The 12,175-nt window shown below is 33.7% G+C and overlaps 1 protein-coding gene across 1 annotated transcript; it reads left to right on the forward strand.

Moving 5' to 3' along the window:
• The first annotated feature begins 1,671 nt into the window (after positions 1–1,671).
• LOC145167617 (1-aminocyclopropane-1-carboxylate oxidase homolog 1-like) lies at positions 1,672–2,939 on the forward strand. The gene is made up of 2 exons (XM_079086849.1): positions 1,672–2,511; positions 2,591–2,939. The coding sequence occupies exons 1-2, from the start codon at positions 1,690–1,692 to the stop codon at positions 2,837–2,839; spliced, it is 1,071 nt and encodes a 356-aa protein (XP_078942975.1). The 5' UTR covers positions 1,672–1,689; the 3' UTR covers positions 2,840–2,939.
• The last annotated feature ends 9,236 nt before the right edge of the window (positions 2,940–12,175 follow it).

The raw sequence follows: 12,175 nt of genomic DNA on the forward strand, positions 1-12,175 counted from the left end.
TATATATATATATATATATATATATATATAGTTTCACCAAATTTAGAATATAAACATTTATATTCGTAAAATATACTCCCTCCGTCCCAAAATTATTGTCCACCTTACTATTTTAGTGTGTCCCAAAATTATTGTCCACTACCAAAAGTAGATATACATTTACCATATTACCCCTAACATTTAATAAAGTAAACTTGAATAATTACAAACATACATTTCTCTTTGGTTTTAGAAAAGAGCAAGATGGTCATTTTACTCAAAAAGACAAAACTAATGATTTTTTTTATTAATCTATGTGTTTTTTGTCTATGGACAATAATTTTGGGACGGAGGGAGTACTTATTTAGCACACCAGCTATGTATAAAATAAATAAAAAAATATTACAAGTTCTGATTTTTTTTAAAGGGATAATGACTTAAAAGGGTAATATATTTTTCGATTTATACACATTTGGTCACTGAATTTTTTTTTTCGTCCACATTTACCCCTTCAACTTGTTAAACTGTACACATTCAGTCCTTATGACCGGTTACTCCAGGTCAGCAGGGAAAATGACTTAATAGGGTAATATATTTCTCATTTTGTACACATTTAGTCCTTAATATTTTTGTACACATTTAGTCCTTAATATTTTTTTGTTTCAAAATAAGTCATTTTTGTTTTTGTACTCATTCAGTACTTATGAATGTGGGACAATCATTGATAAAGTGTGTGGGGTTGTTGATGTTTATGTGTAACGTCTCATTTTCACAAAAAAAAATTCATTTTAAAATAAGACAAAAGTCCCTAATTATAAATCCATTATTAAGAAAAAACGTTTATTCCAAAATACATTTATCGAAAATCAGATTAATATAAGAAACACGAAATCCTCAATACTATTGACGAGTGTATACAGTCATGCCTTTGCCTTCCCACGATCAACGATATAACTTGAAAACATAAACAACTGGGTAAGCACAAAGTTTGGTGATTTTCCCTCAAAATACCCGATACAACAAACGTATTATCATGCATAACGGGCCCACACCAATCATATTCGAATACCTTGGCCTAATCAGTCATCGGACTGGAATGCCAACATGCAACAAGTTCAATCAGTCATCAGACTGGAATACCCCGGGTTTGTCGGCATGCCGCCTTAACCCAACCGCTCTTCCCGAGCCTCCGTACCTACGACTTACAGCCGATCTGCACCAGGTATCTTGGCCTACAACATATAGCAAGACCACATCAACCTATCCCACCACCATATGACTATCCCACGTAAGATGTCGCAAGAAAAACCTAAAGAAATTATTCATAAGTACTGAATGAGTATAAAAACAAAAATGGCTTATTTTACAACAAAAAAAATATTAAGGACTAAATATGTACAAAAATATTAAGGACTAAATGTGTACAAAGTGAGAAATATATTACCCTATTAAGTCATTTTTACCGGTTAACCTGGAGTAGTCGGTCATAAGGACTAAATGTGTACAGTTTAACAAGTTGAAGGGGTAAATGTTGACAAAAAAAATAAATCAGTGACTAAATATGTACAAATCAAATAATATATTACCATTTTAAGTCATTATCTTTTTTTAAATCATTGAACGTAGTCAATTTTGAATGAGTGGTGGCACTTGGCAGCATATTCTCATATATTAGACTTTGCATGCCCATCATTTTCGCAAAAATCAAAAATGGCTGCTGCCACCGCCTTGGACGTCTCAGGCTACGATCGACCAACGGAACTCAAAGCTTTCGACCAAACAAAAACAGGTGTTAAAGGCCTCGTCGATGCCGGAATCCGCCAAATCCCTCGCATCTTCATCCACCCACCGGAAACCTCCCCCAAAACCTCCACAACTTTCGAGATTCCAATCGTCGACCTTGGATCAAACGATAGAGCATCGACGGTGGAGAAGATCCGTGCGGCGTCGGAGAATCTAGGTTTCTTTCAAGTGGTGAATCACGGGATCCCTGTGAGTGTTATGGACGAGATGCTTCAAGGAGTTCGTAGATTTCACGAACAAGATATGGAGGTGAAAAAACGATTATACTCGAGAGATTTCTCGAGAAGCGTCGTGTATAATAGCAACTTCGATCTTTACAGTTCCGCCGCCGCGAACTGGAGAGACACATTCTATTCATTTATGGCTCCGTCACCTCCGCCGCCTGATGAATTGTCGGAAGTTTGCAGAGACATACAAATCGAGTATTCAAATCAAGTGATGAAACTAGGCAGCTTACTATTCCGATTGATCTCTGAGGCTTTAGGACTGACTGCAAATCATTTACGAGATTTGGATTGTGACAAAGGGCTTGCATTCCTCGGCCATTGTTATCCTCCTTGTCCACAACCAGATCTTACCATGGGTACAACTAAACACACAGACGCTGGATTCCTAACTGTTCTTCTACAAGATGAAATTGGAGGCCTCCAAATTCTCCATCAAAATCAATGGATTGATGTTCCTCCAACCCCTGGTGCCCTTGTGATCAACATTGGAGATCTATTACAGGCGAGTTTAGTTTTTGATTTTGACTCTCAAAAGTCAAAATTGCAGTCTAATTTTGCTTGGTTTCTTTTTTTTTTTTCAGATGATATCGAATGACAAATTGAGGAGTGTGGAGCATAGAGTGGTGGCAAATGAGAAAGGGCTGAGAGTGTCGGTGGCGTGTTTCTTCACCACCGCTTTAGCACCGTCGACGAAGGTGTATGGTCCGATCAAAGAGCTGGTTTCCGATGAGAACCCACCGAGATACAGAGAAACCACCGTTCAGGAGTACTCTCAATATTCTTTCTCTACAGGCCTTGGTGTTCCTCGTTTGGATCATTTGAAGATATAAGTTAGTATAAGTTATAGGATATAAAACGAACATACCCACTTAAATTCATCACCAAAATCATCCTTATTCACTTATATAAAATATATGGATACTTGCTTTACTTGTTTAGTACTCTTTTCCGTTTTGGTTATCTAGAATTCACGAATATAAAGAACATTGTGCAAATATGTATTATAAATAAGAATAAGAATTACATAAAGTTCTTAGCTCTACACCAACCATGAGTGTTTTTGGGAGATTTTAAGCATCCAATAGCGTCCAAGTCCTTAACATTGCTCACATTATCGAAGCTAATGTTCCACCAATTCACAAATTTGAGCCAAGTAGCCTTCGAGAAAGCACAATAGAAGAGAAGGAGAAGGTGATTGGATATACTCTATCCCATTAGTCTATCTCTAGAATGGTACATAACACACCCACAAATCATTTCTAGAATATGTTCACAACTCCTCATTTTGAATTTTTGATAAAGATAAACGAGTGAGGTGTGACTTCTCCCTCTTATTTTGTATTTCTTAATATATTTATTGTTATCAAACAAGATAATATAAACACTAATGACAATGAAAACAAACTATGAAGAAAAAATGTTTATATTTGATGTATGAATAATATTATAATTTGAGGTTGAGAGACGCAACGATTGAAAAGAGAGTGAGTTCTAATCAAATAAAATGATAGGTGCTATAGCTTTTTTGTCCCGAGAAATTAAAATGAATTTTGAAAAGTTTGATGAAAATTGTTGAGAAATATGGTTATTTCTTAATATTATTTGAATCTTAACTTGAAAAGGAAAAACATGAAGTCTTAATGTAACTTGGTATGGTTAGTGCGGGTTTGAAGTCCAAAGTGATATTGAAACAGGGACAGTTGAATATTTGAGTGAAAGTTGAAGTATCGTGCTGCAATATACAAAAGATGGAGGTTATTGTAGCTAACTTGTGAACTTGTCAGAGGGGTTATATTGTAATATTGCGAGTTCAAATTAATGCATGCATTTAACTTCCTTTGTCTTTTCAATATTCATTAGATATTCTTGATATTTTAGCTTTTAGTCTTTTATATTTTATCTATTAGGTTATGTATTCTATTAGGAGCCGTTTGGTATAGAGAAATGGAATTGCAGCAGAGAATGGAAATACAAAGAAAGAGAATTAAGTTGGAGAAAGAGAATTGATTTCACTGTTTGGTAGCACTGAGAATCCAATAGAGAAATCTTTCTGAGAATCATTTCTCTAGTTTGGTTGTATTAAGCAATGAAATGGAAATGAGTTTTTTATCTTGTTTATTCATTTTCAAACAACATTTGTTTTTATAAAAATGCATTATTAAGTAGATCTTAAATTGTCAAAATATGCATCTTTTATGTTTATAATTTTTCATTTTAACATTAATGCTATCAAATAATTTATCTTATTATTAATTAATATTATTTTATATACATCTTGTATTAGAAAATATATTTCTAATATAAACGAATAAATTACAAGATCCAAAATTGCAGCAGCAAGAGGTTTTAAAACCGATTAAGTACAAGCAAAGGGAAAAAGAATTGCATCATGATTAATTATTATTAAGTACTAGAAAGAAATCACAGTAGCAAAAGTTTTGATAATTGAAAAAAATCCTTCACGCATGTAGGCCGCCTAAAAATAATCGCATGATAATTGGAAATATGAAGTGGCTTAAACTTGGATTGTAGTTGAGAGGGCTCGAAGTTGGGACAAACTATTTCTCCGCTTTTTTTTTTTGTATTTCTCGATACATGTATTTTCTTTTTTCCCACATTTTCTCCATAATTAATAGAGAATCAATTGGATAGAAATGGAATTCATTTTTTTCCTTTTCTCTCCTTTTTTAAGACCAACCAAACAAGAGAAATGGAATCAATTCCATTTCTCTCCTTCCAAATCCCTATACCAAACACCCCCTCTCTCTTGTTCATCTTCTAGGGTTTGCAATTAGGGTTTCAATTATTTGTTGTTCAATAGAATATGTAACCTTGATTTGTTTCTTCTTATTATTTAGTTATTCAGCATGAATGTGAATGTAATGAGTTTTGAATTGTAAGTACATAAAAACAATCTGATTCTTCTAATTAATAAAAGAATTGATTATGTTGGAAATATAGTTTTGAACTTCTTTACAAGAATGTTTTTCAAAAACAAAAACAACTTATTATTATTGATAAAAGTGATTATCGATAAAAGTGAGTTTTAAAAAGCACACCTAACACTCATTCTACCTTGAAGTGATGGTAACGAACTAATAACATAAACATTTTCAAAACTCAATCCCAAACACATCGATCCTAAGTAATTAGCAGGGCCGGGCCAAACACATATTAGGCTTGAGGCGAGAAGAAAAAAAAGGGCCCCAATGTTAAATATCTCAATGCCAAATATAATAAAAATTTGAAAAAAATATCATTTATAATAATAATAATCAATAATATCATCCAAACCAGAAATATAGTCTTAGTATTTACAAAAATATCACCAATATTTACAAAAGACAATAAATTTCTAGCTTTATTAGATACAAAACTAACAAGATCAATTTAATCTAACATTTTTTTTCTCTATACATAATATTGCAAATATCTTTCTCTATACATCTATAAATAATATTTACCTAAAGTAATTCTTCAGTAACTTTAGCTAGCTTTCAACAACTTCAAAGTAAACTTCTTTCTATAGATGCCTATTGACCTTAGGTAATTTTAAGTTCTTGAAAACTTCTAACTTATTTAAGCTTCTTTATACAGTTGTAGAGATGCATCTACAAATGCAAGATGTCAAATAAAACCACTATGTAACAAAAGTCATAAAAATGATAACTAAACTAAAATAAAAAATCTGATAAACATTTCCTCAAATTACAATATTAGCTTGTTAAGTGAGATATATGATACTGAGAAGTGAAACTCTGAAAGAATAAAGTCATAAGAAAAACAGTAGAAAAATTGGAACATAAAACTTATTTTTATAAAATTATATACAAATATCTAGAAACATAATACCTAATTGAGTGGAAATTCTTAAACCTAAAACATTGATTATCAAAATTTTCTGAATAAATCGACTTTAGAAACCTGAGAAAAAAAATCTGATATAAGATAGAATGAGAAGCAAAAATCAGAAAAAAAAATTGATACACAAACCTATAAGCTTTCAGAAACGAAAAATCTGAAAGAAAAATCATACCTACTTAAATTCTTATCTGATTTCTCGCAAGTCGCAAAGATTCGAAATCAGCATAGAGAATCGAGAGTGCGAATCATAATGAAAATGCGAGAGTTTGAGAGAAATAAAGGTTAGAAGCGGGGAAGTCGATTGTGACTATAAAAGAAAACATAACGAGTTGGAAATATGTGTATGATTCATTTGATTAATTCTTGAATCCGTTATCAGAGCTATGTCGATTCACGACTCACGAGGTAGAGGTGGAGATGCCGATTTAGTTATCAAGTATGTCGATTCGATTAATGATTCATAAGGGCCCTAATTGGCTAATTCTTGCCTCCTTCGGTCTTTCCCATTCCCACAGACACATTCAAATAGAAGCATGCTAATTTGTTTTGTTGGGTTAAATTGAGTTTGGACCGACATTGGGCCATAAAAACATGTTATATATATATATATATATATATATATATATATATATATATATATATATATAAATTTTGGCCCCTAGATGGGTGAGCCCTGGGCGGTCGTCCGGATCGCCCACCGTTTGGGCCGACCCTGGTAATTAAATAGTTAAATAGTTCATCTAGATATTAAAAGTACCTATCAAAATATTAAAATAGGAGAATATTAAAATAGGAGAATCACATAATTGGTAGGAATTTTCTAAAAACTATTGAACACTATATAAGATTCAAACCCAAGACAACTTCATTTTAAAATGTTTATTTTCCGTATGATACCATTAAACCACGGTTGTAACCAAACAAGATGTGTATAAAATCTATTTATAAGTTGTTTGTTTATATTAGAAATATATTTTCCAATCCAAGATGTGTATAAAATAATACTAATTTATTAGAAAATAAATTATTTGGTAACAATTAATGTTAAAATGAAAATTTTAAAATATAAAAGATGCATATTTAAAAAAAAATGTTGTTTGAAACAAGGTAAAAAAATTCATTTTCATTTGTTTGTTTAATACAACCAAACAAGAGAAATGATTCTCAGAGACATTTCTCTAGTGGATTCTACCAAACAGTAGAATCAGTTCTCTTTCTCCGATTTATTTCTCTTTTTCTCTATATTTCCATTTTTCTGTTGTAATTCCATTTTTCTATACCAAACGCACCTCTATAACATACATCATAATTATTATCGGAAATCCAAGCTCAAGGCATTCGATCGAACCAAAAACGACATCAAAGGAATTGTTGACACTAGAATCACTAGCGTCCCTAGTATATTCGTCTTTGTAATGTTACTTTTGTTTCTAGTTTTGCTAGTAATAAACTTATGTTATTACAAAAAAATAATAATAATAATAAATAAATAACAACTTCTGAATTCCGACACAACCAAGATTTGAAAATAGTATGAATATATAACTATTATGTATAATCCTATATTATATGTTTTTTCTCTCTAAAAGAACATATTTTATAACTCATTGTGGAGAAAACTAAGAATTTTCTTTGGAAAATTTAGACGTTAATCCACTTTTTATGATATTAAATATATCATATTCGTAAGTACTTATATATTTTCATTTCTACGTTACATTAAATTGATTGGTTGTATATAACTATTATATATAATCCTATATTATATGTTTTTTCTCTCTAAAACAACATATTTTATAACTCATTGTGCAGAAAACTGAGAATTTTCTTTGGTAAAATTTAGACCATAATCCACTTTTTATGATATTAAATATATCATATTAGTAAGTACTTATATATTTTCATTTCTACGTTACATTTTAAACAATTAGTTGTATATTACTATTAAGAATATGATGTACCACTACCGGTATGATTTAATGATGTTTATTTAAAATTTAAGCACTATAAAATAATGTAGTTTGAGATTCAAATCTTAGACTATACCGTATGGGCACCACACACATGTGTGTGGAACTGAAAGGAGCGTGTGTTATCGTTGTGGAACATCACCATGGGATGTGAAAGGTGTACGTTCCAATGAGTGATTATCTCTCTTTCTATAAAAATTTCATTAATATTTTTAAGAGTGACTTAGCGTGATGGGTATTTGTTTAGACTGAACGGTGTGGGCAACACCCACTCCCGTTTTCGTGACATGGCACTCAAAAAACAGCGTGGTAACGCCAGCACACCGCCCCAGCCTCTCGTTTTTGTGCGTTACGTTATTGGCCATGGTCACGGTAACGAAGGGCAACAGGAGTTTTTGTGGGTTTTGAGAATAACAACAATTCCTAAGTGTGCATGCAACCATAATGCTTTGGATCTAGGTTTTCTCTAATTGAACATGCAAACTTGGACACAAAAAGAGAAACCCTAGGAGAGGTATACTATTTTCGAAATTCATATAAAACTAGGGTTAGCTTGCATACCTTAATTGTTATATTGTAATAACAATGAATCCCTTGTAGATCTTGAAGCTTGAGAACTTAGTGTCACATGTGTAACACCTCTAATGGCTCACAAACACACAATGCAAGAGAATGATATGCGAGAGGAGGAGGTGAAATTTCCGGCTCTAGCTTCTTCCAAAGAGTGGCCGAAAATCATAACCCTAAGGGTTCTTTATATAGTGCACTAAGGATGCTATGGATTAACCCTAATTTCAAAATATGGTAATTATCCACATCCTTTAATTATCCATATATGATAAGATACTCTAGAAACTCTAGAACAATCTTACATATACCATCATAAAACCGTCCACCCTTCCTTAGGAAGATTCTGGACCCTTTTGCTCATCTATTGAACAATTACACTTTTAGTCCATGTACTATTAATTAATTACTTTAATCCCAAAATCAATTCCAAATTAATTTCTGATTTAAATATTAACTAATAATATGATTACTAATTAATATATTATTTCCATAACATATTAATAAATCATTAATTCCAATTTATTAATCAAATTAATAAATTCTTCCTCTTCCTCAATTAATCATCATGTCTAGTTGCACGTGTGAAGGCAACCCAAAATGACCATGTCACTATCAATTCAAGTACATACTAATTATAGTTATGGGATTAGACACCTAATCCAACAGTCTCTCACTTGGATAAGTCTAATATCTATAATTGCAAGTATGACTTCAAAAACTAATAAGCAATCGTAGCTCTCATAGCTTTTATCAACTCCGACCTAGTCAGTTGTGTGTCCTAAGATAAGGGATCATATAATCCTCCGTGCTGTAAGATATCATGTGAACAAATGACATGGAACAAAATAATTCTCATTGTTCAACAGTTTGTTTCCCGATTTCTGATTTGTAATGACAAAGAAGTTAATCGAACACATCAATTGAGTCCTGACCGGGCCCGTCACATAAGTCAACACCAAATTATTGAGGGGCCCAAGATATCGCTTTTCCCCCTTAGGTCAAAAGGAACAGATAAACTTTGAATCATATGCTTGTACTATTTACTCATCAAATCATGCACACCAATACGTTTTATAACACCAACTTACTGATGCGTTTACGCATTATCAATGCACAACCAGCTTGTAAACAACTCATATATCTCAGTTTAAAGATTATACGATATTATCACCTCAGAATTAATCGTGATAAATTCCATGAAGTAATTCACTGAGCACGGGTTTAATCCAATACTTAAATCCCTATTTCAAAAGTACTCATGCATATTGCAGCAAACCATTGCTATGTCTAAACACTTAGACAATCTACAATTCAATTCATGACAGTCTTAATTCACTACTTCCAAAGTATGATCGACTATGGATGTTTGAATAATCCAATTATTCGGGAAGTAAAACATGCGAAAGAAACACAAAGATAAACACTTGACAAAAGATAGTAAACGATACTCATAAATAAATCTCTATTATTTAATCATCAAAGGTCAATTACATTTATTTGTTACAATTTTCTAAATAACTATCTAATCACTAAAACTAATATCATCCTTCAGACCAATACGCCTTGCGTGTTGAACATGCTTAATCCTACTCAGACCCTTTGTAAGGGAATCTGCAGGATTCTCCTTTGATTATACCCTCTTAAAAACGAGGCTTCCTTCTTCTACACGATGTCTGATAAAGTGATATTTTCTGTCGATATGTCTTGATCTACCATGATCTTTTGGTTCCTTGTTCAAGGCAACCGCTCCTTCATTATCGCAGAAAATTTCCATCGGCTCCTTAATAGTCGGCACGACTCTAAGATCTCCAATGAAGTTCTTCAACCATAAAGCCTCCTTTGACGCTTCACTCGCAGCTATATACTCTGATTTACAAGTAGAATCATTCATGGTCTCCTGCTTGGAACTCTTCCAAGTCACTGCTCCTCCATTAAGGGTAAGCATCCAGCCTAACTGAGAACACAAGTTGTCTCTGTCTGTCTGAAAGTTGGCATCACTATACCCAGTAACTCTTAATTTATCACCGCCACCAAGCACAAGGACCCAGTCATTGGTTCTTCGCAGATACTTAAGTATGTTCCTAACCGCTATCCAATGAGCTTTACCCGGATTTCCCTGATATCGACTAACCATGCTCAAAGCGAAAGTCATGTCAGGGCGAGTACACGTCATAACATACATGATCGAGCATACGACGAAAGCATATGGGACTCGACTCATTTCTACTATCTCAGTATCGGTACTCGGACTCTAAGTCTTACTTAGCTTGGTATTACTTTGAATAGGTAACTCCCCTTTCTTTGAATTCTCAATGATAAAACGCTTTAGCACCTTATCCAAATATGTACTTTGACTAAGTCCAATTAGTCTTTTACTCCCATTTGTCAAAATCCTTATTCCCAGAATATAAGCAGCCTCTCCCAGATCCTCCATAGCGAAACACTTTCCAAGCCAGGACTTAACATCCTACAAGGTTGGAATGTCGTTTCCTATAAGTAGTATGTCATCAACATACAATACTAGGAAAGTGATTATACTCCCACTAGATTTGACATATACACAAGACTCATCCTTACTTCTAGAAAAACCAAACTCTTTGACTTTCTCATCAAAGCAAAGATTTCATCTGCGAGAAACTTGTTTCAATCCATAAATTGATTTCTCAAGCTTACACACTCTATTGTGGTAATCAGCATCTACAAAACCCTCTGGCTGACTCATGTAAATATCCTCAGCCAACTTTCCATTAAGGAAAGCAGTTTTGACATCAATCTTCCAAATTTCATAGTTATGAAATGCAACTATGGCTAACATAACCTTAATAGATTTAATCTTGGCCACCGGTGAGAAGATCTCATCATAATCAATCCCTAGGGTTTGAGTAAAGCCCTTCGCAACCAGTCGAGCCTTGAAGGTGTGCACCATTCCTTCCATGTCGGTCTTCTTCTTGAAGATCCATTTGCACCCAACTGTCTTTCAACCAGTTACATTGTCAACCAAGTTCCAAACTTGATTGTCATACATGGACTGGATCTCGCTGTCAATTGTACCTTTCCATTTAGCAGACTCTGGGGCCGCCATGGCTTCCTTGTAGTTAGAAGGTTCATTCAAATTTACCAGTGTACTATCACTGATAAACATAACACCATCTGTAGTTATATGGAACCCATAAAACTCTGGTGTCATTCTAACTCTATTGGAACGTCTAAGAGGTAACGACTCGTCAATTGGTTCAACAGGAATTTCTTCCTCGGGTTGAGTGCTAGTGTTAGAGGTTCTTTCATCACATGGCTCTTGAATTTCTTTAAGATCATTTGCATTCCCACTGTCCTCTTTGCATATGAGCTCTCTCTCTCTCTCTTTCTCTCTCTCTCTCTCTCTCTCTCTCTCTCTCTCTCTCTCTCTCTCTCTCTCTCTCTCTCTCTTTCTCGAAAGACTCCTCTTCTTGCTACAAAGACCACATTCTCACTTGGTCTGTAGAACAAGTATCCAAAGGACTTTTGTGGCTAGTCGATGAAAATACATCGCTCACTTCGAGGTTCAAGCTTGTCGTGAGTCTCTTGTCTAACGAAAGCTTCACAACCCCAAACCTTGATATGTACCAACGTGGGAACCTTCCTTGTCCACATCAAGTGAGGTGTTTTGGCAACCTTCTTTATTGGGACTAGATTAAGAATATGGGCGGCAGTCTCTAAGGCATACCCCATAATGAGATTTGTAATGAATCTCGACTCATCAAGGAACGAACCATGTCTAACAAG

Source organism: Lactuca virosa, chromosome 3 (genome assembly GCF_052849685.1).
Source record: "Lactuca virosa cultivar CGN04683 chromosome 3, Lactuca_virosa_CGN04683_v6, whole genome shotgun sequence".
Lineage (NCBI taxonomy): Eukaryota > Viridiplantae > Streptophyta > Magnoliopsida > Asterales > Asteraceae > Lactuca > Lactuca virosa.

What these genes read in the sequence shown, in the direction of transcription:
- LOC145167617 (XM_079086849.1), top strand. Translation starts at nt 1,690, where the DNA reads ATGGCTGCTGCCACCGCCTTGGACGTCTCAGGCTACGATCGACCAACG. An exon ending in ACATTGGAGATCTATTACAG is followed by an intron (nt 2,512 to 2,590) that starts GCGAGTTTAGTT and finishes TTTTTTTTTCAG; the next exon opens with ATGATATCGAATGACAAATT.